Source organism: Erinaceus europaeus, chromosome 12, assembly GCF_950295315.1.
Source record: "Erinaceus europaeus chromosome 12, mEriEur2.1, whole genome shotgun sequence".
Lineage (NCBI taxonomy): Eukaryota > Metazoa > Chordata > Mammalia > Eulipotyphla > Erinaceidae > Erinaceus > Erinaceus europaeus.
In genome coordinates, this window is record NC_080173.1 from 69479735 (window position 1) to 69507602 (window position 27868).

The 27868-nt window shown below is 41.8% G+C and overlaps 2 protein-coding genes and 1 long non-coding RNA gene across 3 annotated transcripts in view; 2 read left to right on the top strand and 1 right to left on the bottom strand.

Annotated features, from left to right (window-relative positions):
• Nucleotides 1-27868, top strand: part of LOC103108121 (C-C motif chemokine 15-like) — a 290207-nt gene that overhangs the window by 190078 nt on the left and 72261 nt on the right. The gene's annotated exons all lie outside the window — the stretch shown is intronic.
• Nucleotides 7690-10479, top strand: LOC103108123 (C-C motif chemokine 3-like). The gene is made up of 3 exons (XM_007516991.2): nt 7690-7856; nt 9048-9162; nt 9982-10479. The coding sequence occupies exons 1-3, from the start codon at nt 7781-7783 to the stop codon at nt 10094-10096; spliced, it is 306 nt and encodes a 101-aa protein (XP_007517053.1). The 5' UTR covers nt 7690-7780; the 3' UTR covers nt 10097-10479.
• On the bottom strand, nt 25049-27864 carry LOC132541999 (uncharacterized). Its single transcript, XR_009553121.1, has 2 exons — nt 26820-27864; nt 25049-25887 (listed from the first exon to the last, which is right to left on the bottom strand). It is a non-coding gene; the product is annotated as an uncharacterized LOC132541999 (long non-coding RNA).

The window sequence follows — 27868 nt, forward strand, 5'->3', positions numbered from 1 at the left end:
TATGATGTCATCCTGACTTCCCTGGGCAGACAACCTCACCAGTGTGTCCTGGAACCTCACCCCTCCTGAGCCCTGCCTGACTAGGAAAAGGTAGAAATGGGTTGGGGGTATGGATCAACCTGCCAATGTCCATGTCCAGTGGAAAGCAATTAAAGAATCTAGACCTTCCACCTTCTACACTCCATAAAGAATTTTGGTCCATATTCCCAGAGAGATAAAGAATAGAGAAGTTTCCAATGGAAGGGATGGCATACGGAACTCTGGTGGTGGGAACTGTATGGAATTGTATCCCTGTTATCTTATAATCTTGTTAATTATTATTAAATCACTAATACAAATATGACCTCTCAAAGGGCAGAGTATTTTTATTTCCCCTAATATATCCGTATCTTTGATTTTATCTGGCCCAAATCTGTTTTATTATTGTAAAGGTCAGGAAGAAAGACCTAAAGAAGTTAAAAGACTGGGAGTCCGGCAGTAGAGCAGCAGGCTAAGTGCACGTGGCGCGAAGCGCAAGGACTGGCGTAAGGATCCCGGTTGGAGACCCTGGTTCCCCACCTGAAGGGGAGTCCCTTCACAAGTGGTGGTCTGTCTTTCTCTCCCTTTCTCTGTCTTCCCCTCCTATCTCCATTTCTCTCTGTCCTATCCAAAAATGACGATATCAATAACTACAACACTAAAAAAAATGTTAAAAGACTTGGTCAAGGTCACACAGAATATGTATATGGACTCAGGGTCTCCCAATTCCTGGTCCTGGAATAATGAATCTTCTTTTAGAGGTGTGACTCTAAGCTCACACATGTAGGGAGTCTTAGAAGATACTAGGTCTAGAGATTATACAGGTGCTGAGGAGCAAGCAAAAAGGTGCTCTCCTAGAGAGTGCTGAGATATACGAGAAATAGGAGGATGACTGAGTGTCAGGTCAAGAGCAGTAGTCTCTGGTAGGTGGTGGCCTGGAACTAGAGAATCCCTCGCAAGAAAACATGGAAGCTAGCAAGCTATGGTGAGCTGGAACATGTGGCCATTTTGCTGAGGTACCCCCCAAAAAGAGAGAATCCTTTAGTTTTGCCACAGTGTTAGCCAGGTCACTTGGAGAAAATGGAAGCAGAAATCAGATGATGGATTGAACAACTATCCAATGTGCAGGGTTCAGGATAGAGTTCTGGAAGACAATAAGCACGTGGAAGAAGCTTACCAGTGACAGCCATGCTCCACCTCTCAGTCAGGCCCATCCATTCTTCTTAAAGTGGGGGTGGGACTTCCTCACCTGCTTGCTCTTTGGCTATCAAGGGTAAAGGACAGTGACTTCAGGGCATATGTATTTCCTGAGGTAAGTACTTGGTGCATTAAACAAAATTAAAAACCTTTGGTATTCCTTATGCACCAGCTGTCTTCCTTTTAACAATGTGTTTACAGCAGTTTCTGGCTCTTTTCAGTCTAGTCACAGAGAATATCCAGCAAGAGAAGAGAGTAATCCAGTAAAGCATTACTAAGTACCTACTAATGTGATAGGCACTATGTAAAGTATTAAGGATACATGCTTTGGAAGGTGGTGATGAATACCAAGAAACACTCAAAAATAATATCTGGTGTTTCAGAAATTTATATTATTCTGCTCTTTTACACAGAAAATATACATGATCATTATGCAAAATTTAGAAAACATCTGGCTCAAATAAGAAAGCAAAGTACTCAGCTTTCTGTACACAGATTTTACTGTTGCTATTGAATGTTCTTAAAGTGTTATATCTGATTATTGTTACTTAATATTCTTTCATGTATTTAATTTAAAAAATATTAAAGTTAGCATGCATGAGATACTTTTTAATCTCACTGTTAATTTATTTAGTTTTTGTTGTTGTTGTTAGAAATTGAGAGGGAAGGAGGAGATAGTAAGAAAGAGAAAGACTCCTGCAGTACTGCTTCACCATTCCAGAAGCTTCTCCCCTGCAAGTGAGGACCAGGGGCTTGAACCTGGGTTCTACAGCCTGGTAACAGGTATGCTCACTGGGTACACTACCACCCAGCCCTCATGCATCAGATTTTTATTGCATGAATATGCAAAAGTTCATATCAAAATTTAAATGTGCACATTCGCTTACAGTCCATTAAGCTTGTTCTAGTTTTTCTGTGTTATAAATAAAGCTGAGACTTGAAAGATGATTAACCAAACAGAGTAAAGGCTGTGGAGTTACTCAGCCAACAAATGAGAGACCTGCACTACACATGTATGTCATCAATAATCTCTGATATGGACACTGTTACATTCCATTTTACACAGGAAAAAACAGAAGCATAGAGAGGTAAGTAACCTATGGAAGAACACACAGCTAATAACAGATTTGGAAATGACACCAAGGAGATCTAGCCACCAGAACACAAGTTAATCAGCATAATGTGCTTCTGATAAATTTATATTAAAACCTTAACACAGTTCTATTTTGATATTAAAATGTCTTTGGATAGTGGAAGTCATCTATTTCTCTCTTTAGAAAATTAAGGAAATAGTGGTTTTCTTTATTAGTTCTAAATATTCATCCCTGCAATTGTCGCAGGATGTACCCATACTTAGTATTTCACTCCGCCCAGTGAATTATAAGCAGGGGAACTGTTTCTATCAAGTTGACACCTCATTCATAGAAAGCAGAGAAGAGATCTGTACTTATAAGGAATTGCAGGCCAGAAAGCTGAGTCCGGGTTTCCAGGAAGTCTGAATATTACAAGAGCACAGGCCAAGTCACAGATAATGGGGTCAAGTCACAGAGAAGTTTCCATTTTATGTTGGAAGCAATGTAGTGTTTTAAAGATTTAAACAAAGAGAAAGGGAACTAGAGACTGACTTAAGCTTTATTAAAATCACTTTAGGGCTGGGGAGATAGCATAATAGTTATACAAAAGATTTGCATTCCTGAGGCTCCAAAGTCCCAGGTTCAATTTCCAGTCCTACCATAAACCAGAACTGAGCAGTGCTCTCATCTCTTTATCACTCTCTCTCTGTGTCCTCCTCTGTATCTCTCTTTCTTGATAAACTTAAACAAAATATACATTTAAAAAATATGTCACATGCTGGGAGAGGCTGAATAGAGGTAAAACCAGTTGATAGAATACTTAAGAGTTGTAGTGGTAAGGAATGATGATAATAGACCTGGGAAATAGTTCACCTGGTAGAACACACACTACCATGCTGCAGGACCTAGCTTCAAGTCTAACATCATATGGAAGCACCAGGCATGGTACCAGGGAAAGCTTAACAAACTGTGGCATGGATGGTGCAGTGGTGCATCTTCTATCTTCTCTATGGTATTGAAAGGGAAAAAGTACACCAGGGACAGAGGAATCACGAGGCCCTGGTGACAGTAAATAAGTCAGTAAAATAGTGGTAGAGGGAATGGTGAGAAGTAGATGCTTAGTTTCAGATATACGACAGAGTCAGTAGTTAATCATATGTAGGGGCTGAGGGTGAAGAAAGAGTCAAGATTTTGAGAAGCCTAGAGGGTTGCTTTTTACTGAGCAGAGAATATAGAAAGAGAGGTATTGGCGTCAGGTGATGGTGCAACTGGTTAGGTGCTCATATTACAGAGCACAAGGACCCAGGTTCAAGCCCCTGGTCCGCACCTGCAAGGGAAAGCTTCACAAGCGGTGAAGTAGGAATGCAGGTGTGTCTCTGTCTTGTTCCCTCTATCCTATCTATCTCCCTTCCCTCTCAATTTCTCTCTCTGTCTACCCAATATTAATTAATTAAATATATACATATAAAGAGGGAGGGATACCAGGGCCAGGGGAAGAAGAATCTAATACCAAGGCGTATGTCTAGATCTACTTGCATTTGAACACACACACATTCCAGAGAGAACGATGAGAACTCAACATGGGAAAGCTGAGTTTGGTGATAAGAGAGCAAGTGTTAGCTACTTTCTCTCACTCTAACTAAAAGATCTTGGTTAGATCTTCATCTAACCAAAGATGAAGACCTTGATATCGTAAACTTTCTGACCTCACTTCCCTAGTACCATCTCCGATCCCTGCTCTTCCTAGGTTTTGGGCAGTTAGAGTATTTAGACCATTTAAAAGAGGTCTATTCTTGGGGCTGGGCAGTAGCACACCTGGTTAACTCCACATATTGTCATGCACAAGGACCTAGGTTTAAACCCTCCTGCTTCCCACCTGTAGGGGAGAAGCTTCACAAGCAATGAAGCAGGTCTGTAGGTGCTTGTCTTTTTCTCTCCCTCTCTATTTTCCTTCCTTTCTCAATTTCTCTCTGTCCTAACAAGTATAATAGAAGGAAAAAAAAATAGAGGAAAAATAGAAAGAAAGAAAGAATGAAAGAAAGGAAAGGAAAATGGCTATTACAAGCAGTGGATTCATAGTGCCTGCACTGAGCCCCAGAAATAACTTTGGTGGCAATCAAAAGAAAAATAAAAATCTATTTCTTTTTATAAGTTGGGCTTATGTCAAAGCCCCCAGTCCTTACCTGCAGAGGCAAAGCTTCACGAGTGGTGAAGCAGTGCTGTAGTTGTCTCTCTTTCTCTCCCTCTCTCTGTCTCCCCCTTCCCTCTCAATTTCTCTGTCTCTATATAATAAATAATTAAATAAATATTTTAAAAATATGTTCTTTATGTTTATCGGTTATGTTACAATAAAATGGCAAAGGGTAGAAAATGAAAAATAGATTGAGAAAGTAGACCCTTTTGCCCCACTGAAGTTACTTTAAATAATAAGAAAGTAAAACTACTTTGAATGGGACATTTAAATGCAAATATCACACAAGTTCCTTAAATAGTTCAGAGAAATGGAAATCAAGACTTAACATTTTAACTGTGGTGGTTACTAGAGGGAAGGCAGCACAGGAACTTTGGTGGCGGCTACAGTGGCATTTACATACTCATATGGTTGTGAAACTGGAGCCCTGAGATATTATAATTTTATGAAGCAGTGTTAAGTCACTACTACTAATGAAAGACTTTGTCTTAGTACAGGCCACTGGACTAAAACTTTGGTGTATTCATCAAAAATTTCTTTCAAGAGAGAGACAGGCTGGAAGTATGGATGGATCTGTCAACACCCATGTTCAGCAGGGAAGCAATGACAGAAGCCAGACTTCCACCTTCTGCACCCCATAATGACCCTGGGTTCATACTCCCAGAGGGATAAAGAATAGGAAAGCTATCAGGGGAGGGAATGGGATACAGAGTGGTGGGAATTGTGTGGAGTTGTACCCCTCTCATCCTACCATTTTTATCAGTGTTTCCTTTTTATAAATAAAAATTATAAAAAAATTAAAAGATTTCTTTCAAATTAAACAATGAGCAACAACTTACTTTGCAATCACAGATCTTGTAAGTATCTTAAAATAAAATGTGTTCATAAATATGTAAAGCAGGAAAGTAATACATTGTCCTTTTAAAATCTCCTTTTATAAGGGGGCTGAACGGTGGCGTACCTGGTTAAACACACATAGTACTAAGCACAAGGACCTGAGCAAGGATCTAGGTTTGAGCTCCTAGTGTTGTAGTCAGACAGCCAGCGACCAAGATGGGTGGAAAGAGAAGTTTATTATACCGATGGGCCAGAGCCAGATGAAGTGCTCGACACCAAACCTTAGGTTAAACTGCCTTTTATAGCATATTCCAAGTCTATAAGCACAAGTAAGCAAGCCAATTAATAAAGAAGCAAAACTCAAAGGAGTTAGCTCTTGTAGTTACAACTACAGGAGATTTTGGAACCCACCACCGTAAATGACAATGACATTTTCAATTAGTAGGTACATTGCTTAGGGGATGGAATATTTCACTCTATATGTGACAAAGTAGTTTGACCTAACTTGTTTATATACATTCATTTTTTTTTTTAATAAAAAGGAAGCATTGACAAAACCATAGGATAAGGGGGTACAACTCCACACAATTCCCACCACCAGATCTCCATATCCCATCCCCTTCCCTGATAGCTTTCCTATTCTTTATCCCTCTGGGAGTATGGACCCAAGGTCATTGTGGGATGCAGAAGGTGGAAGGTCTGGCTTCTGTCATTGCTTCCCCTGAACATGGGTGTTGACAGGTCGATCCATACTCCCAGCCTGCCTCTCTCTTTCCCTAGTAGGGTGGGGCTCTGGGGAAGCAGAGCTCCAGGACACATTGGTGGGGTTGTCTGTCCAGGGAAGTCTGGTTGGCATCATGCTAACATCTGGAACCTGTTGGCTGAAAAGAGAGTTAACATACAAAGCCAAACAAATTGTTGAACAATCATGAACCTAAAGGCTGGAATAGTGCAGATGAAGAGTTGGGGGGTCCTCCATTTTGTAGATAGCTAGTAGGCATATTTTAGTTATATTTCAAAGGGCCTGTGGCTATACTAGTTTTTTTTTTCTCCTGAGCCTGAAATTTGATATGCAGGTGGATCCAAGTTATTGTCTGGGGAGATGATGTCATGGCTGGAAAAGGACTAGAAAGCTGGATCAGGGAAGAGAGTAGCTCCCTAATATGGGAAAGGGGTATAAATATTGTTGACTGTAAACCCCATTGATATGATTTGGTCTGGGGCCCATATTCAGCTTAGGAGCCTATGTGACCCTCTGCATCCCTGTAGATGTGATCAGAGGATGGAACATTCTCTACCGTTGTTGATCCAAGTTGAGGGCAAGGTACTATGAGGGTGCCCACAAAGGGGTCTATTTTGTTGTTCCGTTTTTATACATTCTAATTCTCTTTGTTTTCTACTTTTTTTTTTTTTTTTACCAGAACACTGTTCAGTTCTGGCTTATGGAGAGAAGTCAAGAGAGGAGGGGAACACAGAGAGAGGGAGAGAAGTATAGACACCTGCAGACCTGCTTCACCGCTTGTGAGGAGAACCCCCTGCATGTGGGAGCCAGGGGCTTGAGCTGGTCCTTGTACTTTGTACCATTTGGTTCAACCCTCTGAGCTACTGCCTGACCCCTGATTTTGGGTTTTCTTTAGATATAACAAATGATGCTGAGTCAGAGAGCTTTACGTCTAAAGATCCCTTTGTATTTGGATTCACTTCTTCAGGACTTTTCCTAGAAATGGGTTCCCTAGGGTAATCAGTGTAAATATTTTTAGGTGCCTGACTGATTAACACCCACATCTAATAGATCTTTCTGATTCTCAGCTAATGTTTAACCCAGTGCCCCCAATCACTTGGTGACTGTTTGATGAATGGATACATAATGGAAATGAACCTCCCACTTCCTGGTCCTCTTGCAAAGATTCCTTCATTCAGTCTCTTGATTCACTTCCTTGCACTCAAGGGAGGTTTGTACCTCCCTCCAGTGCTTCCTCTCATCTAGCCCACTGCTGCTATTAGAACAGTTGAGGAAGCGCAAGTTTCAGCTTGTGGGAAAGAATGGGGCCAGAAAGTTCATGTGCCGATTAATACTAATAAAAGAGGACAGCTAAGAATAGCCCTGGGTCACACACACACATACCCCTCTCTTCTTCTCATGGAGGAAACCAATCTCACAAGAAGTCAGAACAAGTCATGAGTTGTGGGCTGAGATGTATAGCTCAGAGAAGCTATTCTTGGATATCCTGAGTCCCTGTGGTCACCCGAGACACTGACTTGCACAACACTCAGTGACAGTACCCCTATGCTTAAAATTTTCCCTTGCAACCCCCGGATTCTACTTCCCCATCCACCAAGATTACCTATAAAGAGCAGGGAGATGGTTTCATGTTCTAGAAGGACACGGTGGCAATAGCAAGAACCCAGCTCCATCTTGTCTCTACTGACACTCGAGCCCACACTCCATTGTCTATTCAGCATCATGAAGGTCCCTGGAGCTACCTTTGCTGTTCTTCTCTGCACCATGACCCTCTGCAGCCAGGTCTTCTCTGGACCACGTGAGTTTACTGTTCCTGTGGTGTTCCTACTCTGACCATGGTCGGACCACATCAGTCATTTCTTGTGGTCTGAGACAGTCCCAATGCGAAAGTATAGATGTCTTCTTATTACAAAACATTTTGGCCTTTCTCTTCAATTTCTCCTTTTATTTTCACCTTCATAGTGGAGGGGGGGGGTCTTAGTTATCTTAGTCCCCAGATCTGAGAGACAGAGTGGGGTAAGGGAGATACAGCCAATTTTACAGAAGGCAAAAGAGCAACCTAAACAAATGAGTTTGCAAGAGGTAGAATTGAAGACTAGTTGCTCCCCAGTGGTATCAGATTTCCAGTAGTCCACCCAAGACACCTCACCCCATTTCCCCAATCTCTTGATCCCTTGGATAGTTTATAATAGTTTCCCAAGTTCTTTCTATTGCTAGGATAAGAATTCTTGAACCAATTTCCTTTTTTTAAATTTTTATTTATTTTTGGATAGAGACAGAGAGAAATTGATAGGAAAGTGGGAGATAGAGAAGGGAAGAGACAGACAGATACCTGTGGCCCTGCTTCACCACTTGTGAAGCTTCCCCCTGCAGGTGGAGGCCGGGGGCTTGAACCTGGGACCTTGTGCACTGTAGTGTGTGTGCTTAACCAGGTGTGCCATCGCTTGGCCCCTTGAACCAATTTTTTTTTAAAAAAATTTTTTTAATATTTATTTTCCCTTTTGTTGCCCTTATTGTTTTTCAATGTTGTTGTAGTTATTGTTGTTGTTATTGATATCATCATTGTTAGATAGGACATAGAGAAATAGAGGAGGGGAAGACAGAGAGGGGGAGAGAAAAACAGACACCTGCAGACCTGCTTCACCGCCTGTGAAGTGACTCTCCTGGAGGTGGGGAGCTGGGGGCTCGAACCGGGATCCTTACACCAGTCCTTGCGCTTTGAGCCACCTGTGCTTAACCTGTTGCTCCCAAACCAATTTCTTAAAGGGAGATGAGGTCAGAGAACAGACTGCCTGTATGTATGGCTCACACAGTGAAAGACTGAACTCACAAGGACAGAGATAGTGATAAGAAAACTACCCAATGCCTTTTTTATCTCCCAGGCCCCCAAGCAAGGATGGCTTCCTTCATGTCCTCTTTACTGTCTCAGAGGTCAGCTTTCAGGTCTTCTGAACTATGACTCAAGCTCATTCTGTTCTTTCCTCTACAGTCGGTGCTGACACACCAGAGATGTGCTGCTTCTCCTATGTGTTCCGGCAGATGCCACTCAAAATTGTAGTTGACTATTTTGAGACCAATAGCCAGTGCTCCAAGCCTGGTGTCATGTAAGTGCTTGACTTTCTGTCTATCTCTGGGGCCATGGGGAAGGTCTGGAGTGGGATTAGCATCCAAAGAGTAGTCATCCTAGAAAGGCCTAGAAGGGGTTAGAGGGGCAAGGGGAGTGATGCAGAAGGAGCTATGAAGTCTCTGAGGTGTGACTGACCAAATCAGAGGTTTGCTGAGTCAGGGAGTGTTGTTTTCAATGGGCTATGTTGTTTTCGCCGGGCTGGAGGGGGAACAGACGACCAGGGACTCATAGTTGAGCTGTAGGCAGTATCTCTTTATTCATGCAGGACGCAGCACAATCTAATCCGAGCTGAGCTAAACTAAAGGTAAAGTACAGTACTACTCACAATGCTGTCTTTATATATACTTGCCAAGTAAGGTGGAAACAGGATGTGACATAGAGAGGGTGGAGAGAAAAGTGACTGGTGAAAATCAGAGTGTGACAAAGAAGGGATCAGGGTGTGACAAGGAGGGGGTGGAGCAGGCGAGAATCCTATCACTGAACCACAAATGCCCTGGAGGGAGGTGGACCTTGTTAACAGTGGTTATGTAAATAGAATAGTGTTAAGCAGGGGGGATTTAAACCAAATGAAACAGAAGGGGTCTCATGCATACCAACAAGGGAGGGCTGATAGGGGAATCAGGAAGGGGAAAGAGAGGACAGCAAGATCCTCTGAGAGCATCCCTGAGTCTGTGAGACAGTCAGAGAATGCCTGAGAAAGCAGCAGACCCTGGACTTCCCAGATCAGAGAAAGGGGTGTAGCCAGGAGTCACCTGCTGGATTCTTCAGTGTTTAATTCTTTCCCTCTTTTCCACAGCTTCCATACCAAAAAGGGCCGGAAGGTCTGTGCCAACCCCACTGAGTCCTGGGTCCAGCAATACACAGCTACCCTCAAGCAGAAACCAGAAACAGGAGCTAGAGAATTCCAGTGATCTCAAAGGGTCTTAGAAACACCTCTGTACCCTCCATACCTACTTCCTACCTCTCCTGTGAGCTAGTTGTTGCCAAACAGCCACACTCTGGAACTCTTCCTAACTTAAACTTCCACTTATTTATATTATTTAATTTTTGTGATCTATTTTCAATGCCACATTGTATTTATGACTCTTTGCTCTGAGAAATCCTAGCACATTTTTGTCACCTCCACTTCCCCAGTCATTTCAATTGTGATTGGTGACAACTGAGTGACGATTATCAGTTTGTTCTTGGCAGATAATGTCATAGCCATGAGACTGAGTAATGTATTGGATTGGGTACACTATTCAGAGCCTGTGCTCAGCCCAGAGAAATAATAAAGACACTTGTTTGAAAAGCACACTGGCGTTGAGTTTGGTTTTGTTTCCTTAGCAAATCAAAATTACTTTGCCTGTCAAGGCAGAGGAGGGTGAGATGTAAGACAAAAAGAAATTGGAAGGGATAAAAGTGAATCTTCCACATTCTACTTTATACAGTGGCCACAGGCTTTGGAGCCAGCATAAAGGTATATAAAAAGGTTTTCAGGGGGTCGGGCAGTAGCGCAAAGGGTTAAGCGCACATGGCACAAAGCGCAAGGACTGGCAGGAGGATCCCGGTTCAAGCCCCCGGCTCCCCACCTGCAGAAGAGTCGCTTCACATGTGGTGAAGCAGGTCTGCAGGTGTCTATCTTTCTCTCCCCCTTCTCAGTCTCCCCGCCTCTCTCGATTTCTCTCTGTCCTATCCAACAACAACAACAGCAATGATAACAACAATAATGATGACAATAAGGGCAACAAAGCAGGGGAAAGGTGGCCTCTAGGAGCAGTGGTTTTGTAGTGCAGGCACTCAGCCCCAGCAATAACCCTGGAGGCAAAAAAAAAAAAAAAAAGGCTTTCATGTCCAAGGCACCAAAGATTCCAGATTCAACCTCCAGCACTACCGTAAACTTGAGATGAGCAGAGGTTTGGTGGTGGTGGGGGGGGGCACATTATCTCACATCCACATTTTTAGAATACTGAAATTAGGAATATGTCATAAATCAATTCATAATGTATATGCTCTGGTAAAATTCACTACTCAAGTAGATACCACTAAGAAGTTGATATGAGTATTTATAATAATACTTGCTTTCTTAATAATACTTGCTAACATATTTGAGTCTTACGCTAAGCTCAGTGCTTTCTTTTTTATTTTATTATTTTATTTTATTTGAGGGATTAATGATTCACACTAACTATATTTCCTAATTTTTATTAGATAGGACAGAGAAATTGAGAGAGGTCAGGGAAATTGAGAGGGAAGGAGGAAGAAAGATACCTGCAGACCTGCTTCACCATTTGTGAAGTGGACCTCTTGCAGATCAGGAATAGGGGCTCAAACCCAAGTTCTTGCGCATCACAATATGTGCACTTAACTGGGTGTGCCACCACCCAGCCCCCACTATATAGCCTTTAACACAGACGCACAGCCACTCATCTCCCCTTGATTGGTGTCTAGAAGACACACCAGGACCTCAGTGTTCCTTCATTATGTCTCCCTCCCTCTTTCCCCAAAGTCCTTTGCTTTGGTGTAATAGACCACTCCCAGTTCAAATTTCACTTTATGTTCTACCTTACTGCCCTCTATTCTTAAGTGCCACCTATAGGTGAGATCATTTGGTATTGGTCTTTCTCTGTCAGCTCAGTGCTTTCTATATACTGTCTATTTAATCAACACAATTTAGGTCACATTAATAATCTCATTTGGGGTGGGGGTAGATACTATAATGGTTATGCAAAGAGATGCCCATGTTTGAGGCACCAAAGTCCCAAGTTCAATCCCCCATACCACCATAAACCAGAGCTGAGCAGTACTCTGGTAGAACTCTCACAAGGCTAGACATGGACCTTTCGTATGACCCAGTATTTCCTCTCCTATATATTCCTAGGGATATACTCCAAGGACTCCATAATGCCCAACCAAAAAGATATATGTACACCTGTGTTCATAGCAGCACAATTTGTAATAGCTAAACATCAGATAAATGGCTGAGAAAGCTGTGGTGTATATATACACAATGGAATACTACACAACTATCAAGAACAATGAACTCACTTTCTCTGACCCATCTTGGTTGGAGCTAGAAGGAATTATGTTAAGTGAGCTAAGTCAGAAAGACAAAGATGAGTGTGGGATGATCCCACTCATAACAGAAGTTGAGAAAGAAGAACAGAAAGGTAAATTCAAAGCAGGTTTTGACTGAATTTGGAGTAGGGCACCAAAGTAATAATCTCTGGGTTGAGGGCAAGGGTGGAAGTTCAGCTTCACTGGGCGGGGGGGGGGTCGGGGGTGGGATGGGACACAGTCTTTTGGTGGTGGGAATGGTATTTATGTACACCTATTAATTTGTAGTCATATAAATCACTAATTAATATGAGAGGGGAAAAATTGGTTGAATGTCTCAAACATTTTAATGCACAGACCATAGGCTGAGTCTTTGATATGTTGACTCTCTTAAAAGTTTGGTCCACGGAGAACAGAAGTAACCGGTGGCACAGCTATATACAAATAATGTCAAAGGACATAAATTATGGTGATTTTGTAAATGACACAGCAAATCCTAACAAAGAGATTTTTCAAAGTTAACCCAATTGCCAAGTAATATGATTATAGCAATAACTCCATTGCCTTCTTAAACACTAAGACAGCAGAACCTCCCACTTCCTCAATAGAGCCTATTATTTCCCCCAGTCCTGGAACCTCTGGAGTGGGGCTCACTTTCCTGCATGCTTCTCTCAAGTCATACCAAATGATATTGCATCCACCAATCCCAACCTAATCAATGCAACGAGTGCCACCTCAACATGCTTCACTTCAGACTGTGTCCAGAGACGTCAGGCATGGAATGTCAACCCTTCAGCCTCATTATTCAGGTGAGACCTTCCCTTTCATAGGATTCTCTAATTTCATTTCAGGTGGTTCACTTCCTAACAAAGTCTCCAAACCTAGATATAGACCAGGTCCCATGAGATAGAGCATATGTTCACATGTATCCATAAATTAGGGCAAAATATATACCTGAAAGCAAAAGTACACAATAGTCTGTAGTGAGTCAGTATAAAGTTCATAATGAAATAGTGTCTACTTAGACCTAGATACCCTCCTCACCTACTTCCTATTATACTTCCCTCACTCATTCCAAAGCTAACCTTATCAAAGCAAGGACTGCAAAAGCTGAATAAGGGCAAAAGACTGGCATACTTTATTAACGATGACTCTTTAGTCACTATCAGGCCACCCCATAAGCTGGGGCCCTAATCAGAGAGTCCTGAGATTCCCCAACACACATGACAGGCCTAGACCTTGAATAGATAGATCCCTCTCTCTCCATTGTTACTGGTCATCTCTACCAGGAACAACACAATTGACCCCTTTGTGGGCCCCCAATAGGACCTTGCCCTCAACGTGGACCAACATGGTAGAGAATGTTCCATCCTCTGAAGGGAGGCTGGACAACACTTGGGGCAGCTTGGAACATTCCTACTCATGACCACAGAATGTGAGCTCAGACCAGACCTATGTGCAGAGGTCACATAGGATCCTTAACTAAATATGGGCCCCAGATCACATCAAGTCAGTGGGGTTTACAGTTAACAATATTTATACACCTTTCCCATATTTGGGAGCTACTCTACTCCCTGATCCAGCTTTCTGGTCCTTTTTCCAGCCATGACACTATCTCCCCATACTTGGATCCACCTGCATATCTGATTTCAGGCTAAGGAAAAAAAAAAACTAGTATAGTCACAGATCCTTTGGAATAGAACTAAAACATGCCTACTAGCTATCCTCAAAACAGAGACCCCCAAATCTTCATCTGCAATATTCTAGCCTTTAGGTTTATGATTAGTCAACAATTTGTTTGCCTTTATATGTTAACTCTTCTTTCAGCCACCAGGTTCCAGATGCCAACCAGACTTTCCTGGGCAGATGACCCCATCAATGTCTCCTAGAGCCTTGTTTCTCCAGAGCCCTGCCCCCCTAGGGAAAGAGAAAGACAGGCTGGGAGTATTGATTGACCTGCCATTACCCATGTTCAGTGGGGAAGCAATTACAGAAGCCAGACCTTCCACCTTCTGTACCCCACAATGACCTTTGGTCCATAGTCCCAGAGGCATAAAGAATAGGAAAGCTGTCAGGGGAGGGGATGGGATATGGAGTTTTGGTGGTAGGAATTGTGTGGAGTTTTATTCCTCTTATTTGATGGCTTTTGTCAGTGTTTCCTTCTTATAAATAAAAATTAAAAAACAAAAAATGCCACAGGTGGATTTATTGTACAGGCACTGAGTCTCAGTGATAATCCTGGTAGCAAAAAAAAGAAAAGAAAGAAAGAAAGAAAAGAAATAGAAACAAATAATAAAAGTAACTTTATTAAAAGTAACTGCTAGAAGTGGCTAAGTGATACACAAAAAAAGGGGGGAGAAAAAAAACAGATAAAATATGGCTGTGCAAGAAGCCCCATCTAAATTAAATCAATGGGTAGTCCTGATGGTATACCTCTGAAATACATTATAAATTTGAATACCAAATCCGATAGTCCCAGGTCTTCAGTAATGTCTTCTGAGGACACCCAATCAGAAGTGGATTCTCCCTCCCTCTGAACAGTTATTAGCAGTGAACTTTTAGCACAAGACTCCTGCCTCCCTATCCCTAACAAGTAAACTACCCCCTGAACTTCTGTCTTCCCTCTTCTACCACTAACTGAATAGTTTGCATGTATTGTTGTAATGTGGACTTCCCCCAGTAAAATCACATTGCAACTATTAATACATTGCAAGTGGATTGAGTCATAAAGTGAAAGCGTCCATTTAAAGATAACACTCTAGGGATTCAAACATTATATTGTGGGGACAAAAATATATATATATATATGCTCATTTACACTAGGTTGTTCCTAAAGATCCAGCAACTCAAAGTCAAATAAGAAGCTTAACAATGCCTGAGAGTCCTAAACAAAAATGTTACTGAGAAAATGGAGCAAAATGGGCTAGGTGGTACCACACCAGGTTGAGTGAACATGTTATAATGAGCGAGAGCCTGGGTTCACGTTCCCGGGCCCCACCTGTGGAGGAAAGCTTTGTGAATGGTGGAGCAGCGCTGCAGGTGTCTCTCTGTTTCTCTCTCTATCTCCCACTTTCCTCTCAATTTCTGACTGTCTCTATTCAATAAATAAAGTTAATAAAAAATAAAGAGGGAGGGAGAGGGGGAGAGAGGGAGTGAGGGAAAGAGAGAGAGAGAGAGAGAGAGGAAATGGAGCAAAGACCTCTGAGGATAAAACAGGGAAATGATATTGTACTGTTCACCAGTGTTGGGCATTTCAGAATCTTGAGATTTGGCTGAGCTCTGTGGCCAACCACTCTGGGAGCTCTTACTTCTCCATGGGAAATGTCATCCACAGACTCATCTGAGCTGTACTCTGGGGAGAAGCCTTTTTCAGGAGACTGCCTACTTCTTGATCATGTGAGCTGACATTCTCAGTAAGTGTTAAACAATCAAAGGTAATTTGCTGCCATTTTCATGGGGGTTTTGGCAATGCAACATTTTTCTAATGGTAGCAGGATTCCAAATTCTTTGTTTCTATTCAATCTCATGGACTAGATAACCATAATAGAGAGCTTACCTATTGTGCTTTGCATTTTAATGAAGCGGGAATGTATGCAATAAGCACAGGTCTCAGCAATAGTCACTATAATCCTACCTCCTCTGATGAGAGACTTCTGCATCCATTTTGACCCCAAGTCACATCTTTACAAGGAGATGATTGTCCACTTTTAAGTACAAAGGATAGGAGAAGTAGGGGAGACATGTCTGCAGTAGGCAGGTTTCCTTTCTATTAAGTCTCTCTTCTTGGTTGTATGGAGAACCCCTAAACAAATAAAAATGGAATTGCCTTATGATCCAGCAATACCACTCTTGGGCTTTTTTTTTTAATGTTTTTTTAAAATATTTTATTTATTTATTTTCTCTTTTGTTGTCCTTGTTGTTTTTCATTGTTGTAGTTATTATTGTTATTGATGTTGTTGTTGTTAGATAGGACAGAGAGAAATGGAGAGAGGAGGGGAAGACAGAGAGGGGCAGAGAAAGATAGACACCTGCAGACCTGCTTCACCACTTGTGAAGCGACTCCCCTGCAGGTGGGGACCCGGGGGCTCGAACCAGGATCCTTATGCCGACCTTGTGCTTTGCGCCACCTGCGCTTAACCCGCTGAGCTACAGCCCGACTCCCCACTCTTGGGCTTTTATCCAGAGGATACTCAAACACTAATTTGAAGGGACATGTGTACCTCTATGTTCATAGCTGCACCATTCACAAAAGCCAATGAGTGGAAGCAACCTAAATGTTCATCAACAGATAGCCAGCTAAAAAAGTTATGGGATATGAGAGTCCAACCCCCCTAAAGAAAAATAGACACAGGCTGCCAACACCCATGCCCAGCAGAGAAGTAATTACAGAAGCCAGAACTCCTACCTCTGCACCCCAAAAAGAATTTTGGTCCATACTCTCAGAGGAGTGAATGATAGGGGAAGTAAACCAGAGGGCTTTGTAACCCCATTCTATCAAGATCCAAAGAATTGTCACCAGGGATCTTTTTTTTTTTGGTGGGGGGGATCTTGTTTTTATACTATCAATGAAACCAAATTGGGGAAACACCAGAGGAAGCTAAGAACTGCTTCTCTTATTTGAGAGGGAAGAGGAAAAAGGAAAAACATCTGGAAGTAGTAGTAGATATAGGGGTAGCTTAGGAAGGAAAGGCAGGACCGTTGAAAAAATGTGAACTATAACTATCTATCTACCTATAGATAGATAGTTATCATCCCATATCAGTGACCTTGGGAGAACTACTACAGTTTCCAATGGAGGGGATGGGAACACAGAACTTTGGTAGTGGGAGATATATGGAATTATAACCCTATTATCTTACAATTTTGTAAATCAATATTAAATCAGTAATAAAAATAAAAGTTATGGGATATGTGTTCCATGGAATACTACCCTGCAATCCAAAAAGATGATACTGTGCCCTTTGGGACAAAATGAGTGGAACTGGAGATGATTATGATTAGTAAAATAAGTAAAGAGATGAAAGACAACTACTGGATGGTTTCATTCGTATGTGGAATCTAGAGAACTGAAACAATGAACTAGCAAAAAAACAAAAAGAGAAGCAAGTAAACTGTTTCTAAGATTTGTGAGAACTATGGTGATTATCTTTGGGAGGTGAGAGGGTGGGGACACTATACACTGAAATCTCACAATCTTATAACCTACTATTAAAGGAAAATTAAAAAATAAAAAGTCTCTCTTTCTGCCTTTGCCTTTATCTTATAGTAGAAATCTGTTCTTACAAACCCCTAAGGCTCAAGATTACTAGTTCTCAGTTTATGGGTTGGATAACACTTTTGTTGAAAAGCTGAAATGTTTTCCTCTTCTGATTTCAGATGGTTCCATTTCAACGTAGCCTAGGTTGGAGTGGTGACTTAGTGGATAGAGTACAAATCTTGTATGAAGAAGGCTTGGTTTAACTTCCAGCATCATATATACCAGTCAAAATAGTCTACACTCTTAAAGAACGAAAATGATTGATGCAGGAAATAGCCATTAAATTCCAGCATCATGAGATCCCACAGGCCCTTCTTATTTCCCTCTGTCTTTCTGATTGCCCTTCCGTGTGAAAGTCTCAGGAAGACTGGCAATACTTTCCAGTGTTACACAAATTCTTTGTTTATTTCCTGTACAGAAGGGAGATCCTATGTCCCCATTAAAAAAACCCATTGCACGTGTCACTTCTATGTGGTTGGAACAGATGTGGAATAATAAAGAAGTTTCTGTTCTTCTTGGGGGAAACTATGACTATAGGGCTCCAGTGAGAAGGAACCAACTAAGTGTGGTCCCAGAATGATACCAACTTCTCACCTCCCCTTGCTGTGGAAACCACTTCCCCATAAACAGACCCAGTCAAGCATGCACTTGAATAATTCTTGCAAACACCCTGAGCCCTGTGGTTACCCAAGACCCCTCTTGCATGTACAAGTCAACAAGTTGTCATTGTGCTTAAAAACTTCAGGTCTCTTGCCATCCCCAGTTTCCATCTCCTCAAGATCCAGGACTTACCTATTAAGAGAATGGAATCCAACTTGAGTCCCAGGAAGAGGATACAGCAGCAAGTGCCCAAGCCTCATCATGGTCTGTCATACTCCTGAGTCTGCACGGTTCTCTTCACCATTTGCTCAGGCCACCTCATGAATTTCTTCCTACTGCCATTACCATTGTTCCCTCTCTGACTAGAGTCAGACCATACCATTGTGGACAGACATAACTAAGTGAAATAGAGAACTTCCAGAAGGGTTGTCAAACCCCTGGGCTATCTGTTCAGGATACTTTTCTTTCCAGTAAGTTTTAATTTTCTATGCTATATATATCTGGGTGATAAGAAGGGGCTTTGTGCTATTTTGTGAATGGGACAATTGAATTGAGTTTCAGCAAGAGGAAGAACCCTGATTCAGCTGCTTCCCAGTGATAGTTGAGTAATAAACTCTCATCAGGGACACTTCAGAGGTGATTTACAGAAAGAATATCTTGCTAGGGGGAAAAAACTCTTCTTGGGACAGATTCAGTTTCGTAAATATAGAAAAACTACTGAACTAGCACCATTCCCCCCAAAGACTAAACCTAAGATTAGAGAGGAGAGGGAAAATGGTGATATATTGATAGCCCAAATTGTTGTTAAAGTTTCGGAGGCTCCAGCTGGCCGGGCTAGCTTCTGGCAGTAGACAGAGACAGAGACTCGCGGACACACGGCTGGGCTGAGAAGCTGCAGTTTAATCTTTATTCACGAATGGGCAAATCACCACACCATGTGCTTCTCCATCATTCTTTCTCCGTGGCTGCTCCTGGGACTCTGGATGTCCTTAGCATACGGGGCGGGGAGAAAAAGGGGCGTGAAACTAGCAAGGGCCAAACCATTTCTCTCAGAGTTGGGGGGAAGGGGAACAAACCAATATGAAGCATAGCAACAATTCCCCCTTCTGTTTTTAACTAAATGACCACAGTATCAGGGGTGTGGGGTGAACAGAAACCTATATAGTACAGGCATTTTCAAAAAAGAAACTGGCACAAACATGGAGAAACATGTAAGCGAGTAACAAGAACCAGTGTGCTGCCAAGGGAAGGCCTGAGGGGGCCATTTTTTGCCTCTGGGCAAAACTTTATCAGCTTAAAAAAACATTTCCTGCCTCTGGGGGGCATACTTGCCTCGACTGGCATTTTCTAGCATGGGGGGAGGGTGAGGCCTAGAGTCCCAAGGCATGGCTGCAGTCAGTCTTTGAGAAACCCAGCAGCATAAGGGAAGCTGCTAGTTTTGTGCAGAGTGTCCGAGGTGTACCAGTGAGTCCGATAGAAGTCCAAAGCAGATGTCCACCGAAGAATTGCCAAGGGGTGAATTGTTGTACGTCTGTCTCAATGGGAAATGTCAGCCATCGGAATTCTGCTTTTCTGTAGAGAACTTGACAGCTGCAATTTACTTACTTATGAAACAAAACTTGTAGCAGGTTAGAAGTTTACCACAATTGATAACTCTATCACAATTGGGAGTCTTTTTTAGTATGATTTTAAGGTTGTTTAAAGTTTAAACAATAGAATGTGAAAAGGTAAACATAAGAATCAAGGAAAGAAAACCTCAGGTATGAGAATCATTAGCATAGCCATTGTTAGAAATCTAACATTTCTAATAGAGAAGGAATTTGAGACTTTTACATATCAACAAGTCTATTTAACCTTTTGCTACACCCATTTAAGATGGAGACACACCCTAGGTGTGTGCAGTTTTTTTTTTTACCAACTTAGTTAAAATATATTGATATTTAGACTAATTTTTACCTCAGACTTTAAATGTAAGTTAATTTTATCTTTATGAGAATTACGTTGAAAACCTTTTTCATTTAACTCTGTCTGGTAAGAATATAGCCTTAAAGTTATATTTTTAACCTTAAAGTTAATGTTACCAAACTTTAAACACACATGTAAACACAGTCTTTAATACACAAGGAGAGAAACCTTTGTTGCGAAGACATGTCATTTTAAACACGAATTTAGATCTGTACTGTCTTAGTTGTTGGGGGGGTCACCATCCGGAGGTGGGGCCTCCCTCACAGCTCCACTTCTAGGAATTGCAGGTTGCTATCTCTGCATGAATCTCTGCGTATTCTAGCTTGTCTGCCTTCAGACCCGAGCTGAGAATCTCGGCCAGGGGGCCTAGTTTTGGCAGGGAGCCCGTGGTCTCCGGGTGGTCTGGGATCTGTCCAGACTTCATAGAACGAGGGCGGGCAGGCCAGCCGTGCAGAAGGCACGGGCCAAGGTGCCCCGGGGTGGCGGCCAGGATAGGCTGCCACGGCCCTGCCCCATGGCCCTGCCATGTCTGCTGCCCTGCTCCCAGTGGCCAAGCAGCATGGAGGGAGCCCGCACCCAATGTCCCGTGCCACACGGAGGAAAGCCGGCTCCTGCAGGCTGGTGTTGGGCTCCTGCAAGCTGGCATTGGGCAGAAACCACAGAGTGGTCCAGAGATAAATGTTCCAGAAACAGCGAAACAGTCTCGTGAAGAAAGGGCAGAGGCCTTTGGAGATCTCTTCACAAGCAGAAGAGAAGGCCATAGTACATAGGTAGCCAAATTGTCTTCACTTATCTGAGAGATGCGCAGGTCAGGTCCACGTGGGCGCCATTTGTTGTTTAAGTTCGGGGGCTCCAGCAGGCCAGGCTAGCGTCGCGGCAGTAGAGAGAGACTCGCGGACACACGGCTGGGCTGAGAAGCTGCAGTTTAATCTTTATTCACAAACGGGCAAATCACCACACCATGTGCTTCTCCATCATTCTTTCTCCACGGCTGCTCCTGGGACTCTGGATGTTCTTAGCATAGGGGGCGGCAAGAAAAAGGGGCATGAAACTAGCAAGGGCCAAACCATTTCTCTCAGAGTTGGGGGGAAGGGAAACAAACCAATATGAAACATAGCAACACCAAATGTCCAATGACAGATGAGTTGTAATGAAGTTGTGATATATATGCACAATGAAGTACAAGTCAGCTATAAGCAAGAGTGTAGTCTTCTCCTTTGCTGCAACATAAATGGAACTAGAGGGAATCATTTTAAATGAAATAAACCAGAAGATTGGATAGAGTTTGAAGGAATCATGTTAGATGAGATAAGTCAGAAACAGAAGGATGAATATGGGATGATCTTACTCATAGACACAAGTTGAAAAACAAGATCAGAAGAGAAAACACTAAGCAGAACTTGGACTGGAGTTGGTTCATGTATATATATATTTATATATATATATTTTACACAGCTTTTAGAAACCCTTTTCTTTTTTATTTATTTATTTTCCCTTTTGTTGCCCTTGTTGTTTTTTTATTGCTGTAGTTATTATTATAGTTGTTATTGATGTCATCATTGTTAGGACAGAAAGAAATGGAGAGAGGAGGAGAAGACAGAGAGGGGAGAGAAAGACACCTGCAGACCTGCTTCACCACCTGTGAAGGGACTCCTCTGCAGATGGGGAGCCAAGGCTCGAACCAGGATCCTCATGCCAGTCCTTGCGCTTTGCACCACGTGCACTTACCCTGCTGCGCTACTGCCCTGCCCGACTCCCCTGAAACCCTTTTCTATTTGCTTGATGGGATGATGTCCAGTTTGTGAATCTTTTAGTGAAAATAATTAGAGCCATAAAATTAACTTGGTTGAATTTGTGTCTTTTAACACTGTATTAGCTCATATATTTTACATAACTATGTGTAATAAAAGTTGCTCTGGTAAAAGTTTATGTATTTACATAAACATAAGAAGGATATTTGAGGGCCAGAAACATAGTTCAGCAATAGACCACAGGATGTATATGCCTGAAGCCCCAAGTTCCATGTCATATGCCAGAGCAGTACTCTGATTCATCCCTCTGTCTGTCTGTCTTTCTATCTCTCATAAAAATAGAGTAGGTAGGCCTCTTTTTATTTTTTTTTTGTATTTTAAAAGATGAATTTTAGTTTATATTCATTCTCTGTTAATATATTAATGACTTATACCTCACAGGATTTATCACAAAACGTTACTGTTGGGTCCAAGTGGTGGTGCACCTGGTTAAGTGTACGTATTACAGGGGATTCATCTGTAGCGCAGTGGGTTAAATACACATGGCACGAAACTAGAAGACCTGCATAAAGATCCCGGTTTGAGCCCCCAGGTCTCCACCGGCAGTTGGGGGTCGCTTCACAAGCTGTGAAGCAGGTCTGCAAGTGTCTGTTTTTCTCTCCCCCTCTCTGTCTTCCCCTCCTCTCTCCATTTCTCTCTGTCCTATCTGGCAACATCAATAACAACAATAATAATAACCACAACAATGATAAAAACAACAGGGCAACAAAAAGGAAAATAAAAAAAATAGGAGAGAAGTGTACATATTACAGTGCACAAGGACTCAGGTTCAAGCTCCTGGTCCCCACTTACAGGGGGAAAATCTTCACAAGTGGTGAAATAGGGCTGCAGTTGTCTCTCTGTCTCTTTCCTTCTCTATCTCCCCTACCCCTCTCAATTTCTCTTTCTGTGTATCCAATAATATATATATATATATTTAATGTTACTGTTGGGGGGGTAGGTGGTGGTGCACCAGCTAAGTGCACAAAGTACGAAGCGTAAGGACCTGCACAAAGCGGTTTCAGCCCTGGACTCCCCACCTGCAAAGAGGTTGCTTCACAAGCAGTGAAGCAGATCTGCAGGTACATATCTTTCTCTCTCCCTCTCTATCTCCCTCTTCTCTCACAATTTCTCTTTGTCCTATCTAATAAAAAAAATAGCTTCCAAAAACAGTGGATTCATAATACAGGCACTGAGCCCCAGTGATAACCCTGGAGGCAAAAAAAAAAATTTTTTTTTGGTCCGTAATCCCAGAGGGATAAAGAATAGGGAAGCTTCCAGTGGAGGAGATGAGATATGGAACTCTGGTGGTGGGAATTGTAAGGAAATGTACCCCTATTATCCTGCAATCTTGTTAATCATTATCAAATCACTAATAAAAAATGTTTTTTTTTTTTAGAGAAAGAGGATATTTTTAATGTTTGGTTTGTTTTTAACCATAGGAAGTCCAGAAAATATTCCCTTAGCTATTTGAGCCTTAGGTCCTGCTACTAAAACTTTCCATTATATTTTGAGAAGACATTTTGAGAGCAGCATTAGATTTAACAAACGGGGGGTGGGGGTGGGATGGAGGAAGAGAGATAGATAGCATAATGGTTATGCAAAGAGACTGTCATGCCTGAGGCTCCAAAGTCCCAGATTCAATCCCCCACACCATCATAAACCAAAGCTGAACAGTGCTCTGCTTAAAAAAAAAAAAAATTTAACAAACAAGGATAGAGACGTGACTAAAGGACATTGTCGAAATTGAATTGTGAACATCTCAGGTATTTCAAAGGATTAGTAGGACTGGGATAGAGAAACAGCCTTGATGTCTTTGGTGATTTCGCATTTAAATTTCATGGCAACTGAGTGGAACTGACTGGTATGTGGTCAAGGATGGTGAGAGCCAGGACAAGTGCTTGGACTCCAAGCTATAGCAAACTGGCTAAAGGGCATTTCTTTCCTTAACTGTGGAGTCTGTTCGGTGAGATATGTTACAAAGACGCAATGGCTGTGCCCTTTATAAAGTATGTTGGTGTTTATTTTCTTAGATTATGCAAGCATATTAAATACAAACAGTGCTGGTGTTTTAAGGAGTACCTATGGTCAACAGAATTAATAGAGTTGGTTCTCATGATAAGAATAACACTTGGGAGGAGATATTCAGTTATTAAAGGAGAATTTTTTCTAAGTCTTTACCCCAAAAATGTCAATAGTTAACTAGGCATTTTGTCTGATTTGCTATTAAATATAAATGCAGTAAAGATAAGTGTACTATATTTAGGGCATAAGTGAGATTTTGAAGGTATGTGACACATTCTTCTTTTTTCCTCCCCCATTTTCAGTGCTTTTATTGGCAGATAGGGTTGTATCGGTGAGCTGATATAGTAACTGCACTTTTATAGCCATCAGTACTCCAGTTTACAATTATTTTAAATTTACTGCTTTACATTCAATAGTTCCAGGTATGCAACATATTCTTTTAATCCCTGTGAGACCTCAGCATTTCTTTTTCTTTCTTTCTTTTCTAAATATTTATTTATTTATTCCCTTTTGTTAATCATTATCAAATCACTAATAAAATTTTTTTTTTTAAAAGACAGGGAAGGTAAATACAGACATGAGAACATAAGAATATCCAAATGTGGGAGTCGGGAGGTAGCGCAGCGGGTTAAGCGCAGGTGGTGCTAAGCACAAGGACCAGCGGAAGGATCCGGGTTCGAGCCCTCGGCTCCCCACCTGCAGGGGAGTCACTTCACAGGCAGTGAAGCAGGTCTGCAGGTGTCTGTCTTTCTCTCCCCCTCTCTGTCTTCCCCTCCTCTCTCCATTTCTCTCTGTCCTATCCAACAACAATGACATCAATAATAACTACAACAACAAAAACAACAAGGGCAACAAAAGGAATAAATAAAAATAAATAAATAAATAAATAAAAAGAATATCCAAATGTTTTTGTCAATATCAAAAGACAAAATCAAAACTTTTTTAAATAAAACATATCCACATAAGTAAACATTACTCAGATAAAAGAACATACAGGGCATGTAATATTTATTTTCTCTACATAAATTTACTTTTTTTTCTTTTTACCAGAGTACTGCTTAGCTCTGGTTTATTGTGGTGCAGGGAATTAAACCTGGGACATTGAAAATTTGCTAATTTTAAATGTAATACAAAACACTATGCTTCCCTTTCTATTTCAAAATATTGTAACATATAATTCTTGGTTAATCTAGATGGGATCAATGTTTAAACAGACCCCAAAGGTCATATCAAGCTTTTATTTAATCATTGTTGTTTTAACCCTTTTAGTTTTTTTTCTTTATTCATTGGAATGAACCACTTTTAGAAAGCTAGTCTCACTAAATAGTTCCTTTGTTTCCCTACATTGCAGCTGGTTTAAGTTCACATGACTAATTCTGGCCAATAGACTGTAAATAGAGGTCAGGTGTGCCACTTCTGTATGCAGATACTTAAAAGCAGAATGTCTTTGCTCAACTTTTTTTTTTTTTTTTTAGCTCTGGCTTATGGTGGTACCGGGGTATGGAGGATTAAACCTGAGGCTTTGGAGCCCCAGGCACAAGAGTCTCTTTGCATAACCATTATGCTATCTACCCCGAAAAGCAGAATGTCTTTGAAAGATGCTTGCTACTTCCTTTCCCATTCCAGAATCTATAGATATAATATTGAAGTAGCTTGTATACCTGAGTAACCACTTGAAGGTGAGTTGTTCTGGTTTCAACAGTACTCAAAGTATAGTCAGTGACCCAGCTGCACCTGCATTACCTGAGAGTTCATGAGAAAAGCAGAATCTTGAGTCATACCTCAGGTGAACAGAGTCATTTTCTTAGGACAAGGTCCAGGAATCTGGGGTTAAACAAGCCCTCCAGGTGATTCTGATGCTTGCTAAAATTTGAGAACCAGTGATCCAACCAAAGTAGTTCTTGTGCCAATGAGAAACTTCTATTGGTACTTATCTGGTGGGCTGTGGGCTCAAGGCCCAGCAGCACATGCAGTATCAAAACACTGGGGAAGCTCTGGTGCTGTCGTGTCTTTTTGTTTCTGTCAATCTCTGAAATAGAAAGAATGAAAAGAGTCATGCTGGGAGTGGTGAAATCACACACGTATGAGGTCGTCTCCTCTCCTCCCACCCACCACACCCCACAAGCAGAGCAAAGCAGGTTCAGAGGAGTTAAAGGGTAGTGAGACTTTAACTCAGTCCTGGATATCTCCTTGCCATCTCTTTTCAAGACCTAACTTCTCTGGCATGGTGAAGAAAGGGTGGTCTGTGCTATGCAAAGAGAAAATTTTTCTTAGTTGCATACAGATGTATTTCCTACAACCCTCTGCTTATTATTTACTGCTTTTTTTTTTTTTTCTGAAATACCAGTGTTCTCTTGGGTAACAAATGCTTTTCTCTGCATAGAGCAAGATCCTGTGAGTCTGCTCTCTGCATGGCCCCCTGAAGCATAATGTTCCTTTTTTACCCACCAACATTTTTTTCTTACAAAATAATGCAGTTTTATTGATTGTAACATTACTCCTTTGCAAGCATCTTTAATTCTGCTATGCCTCTCTCTTATAACGTTTTCTTTTTTTCTTTTTTTATTTATAAAATGACACTGACAAAACCATAGGGTAAGAGGGGTACAATTCCACGCAATGCCCACCACCAGAACTCCATATCCCATCCCCTCCCCTGATAGCTTTCCTGTTCTTTAACCCTCTGGTAGCATGGGCCCACAGTCACTACGAGATGCAGAAGGTGGAAGGTCTGGCTTCTGTAATTGCTTCCCTGCTGAACATGGGCATTGGCAGGTGGGTCCATACTCCTCACCCATCTCTCTCCCTCCCTAGTGGGTCAGAACTCTGGGGAAACAGGGCTCCAGGACACATTGGTGGGGTCGTCTGCCCAGGAAAGTCTGGCTGGCATCATGATAGCATCTGGAACCCAGAGGCTGAAAAAAAGAGTTAACATATAAACCCAACAAATTGCTGACTAACCATGAACCTAAAGCCAAGAATATTGCAGATGAAGATTTGGGGTCTCTGTTTTGGAAATAGCTACATTGGTGGAGTCACCTGTCCAGTCTGGCTGGCATCATGGTAGCGTCTGGAACCTGGTGGCTGAAAAAAGAGTTAACAAATAAAGCCAAACAAATTGTTGACTAATCACAAACCTAAAGGCAAGAATATTGCAGATGAAGATTTGGGCTCTCCATTTTGGAAATAGCTAGTAGGTCTATTTTAGGTATACTCCGGGGGGGGGGGGGGCATGATTTTACTAGTTTTTGCCTGAGTCTGACATCAGATATGCAAGTGGGCCCAAGTTATTGTTTGGTGAGATGTCATGGCTGGAAAAAGAACTAGAAAGCTGCATCAAGGAAGAGAGTAGCTCCCAAATAATGGAAAATTGTATAAATATTGTTGACTGTACACCCCATCAATTTGATCCAGGACCCATATTAAGCACAGGAATCTATGTAACCTCTGCATCCCTGTAGGTCTGAGCTCACATTCTGTGGTCATGAGTAGACCCATCAACACTCTCAGCTTCTCCCCTCGGTTCATACCATCGTGCACACCAGCACACCAGGTCTTTGCTAGACTGAGTATGTTAAGAAAAGTCATGTTCTTGGAGCATACCCAGCCCTTTGCTGGGCACAGGGCTCTGCAGGTAAAGTGCAGGCTGGGTATAATCACCCTTTATGACTATGAGCAGTGAGATTATCCCACCAGCTCCTAATGTTATGGTCCCTCTAAACAGTGGCTTTCTTACTGGAGTGAGTGATTCTTCCAATGAAATGAGCATTCTGAAAGTCCAAAAGGAAACTATCAGTGAGCATGTTGACACAGATGGTATAAACTGAGTCTTCCCCAGACAAGGTAGGGTGGGACATAAGTGTAGTGTCCCAGCAACTTTCCACAGTGTTGCAAGCCTAGATGTTCCAGTACTTCTTTCTCAGTCCACTTTACCCACTATTTCCTTCTCCCTGCTGTTTGGCTCAAACAAATCAAATGTATATAAGCATAGGCATATATATATATATATA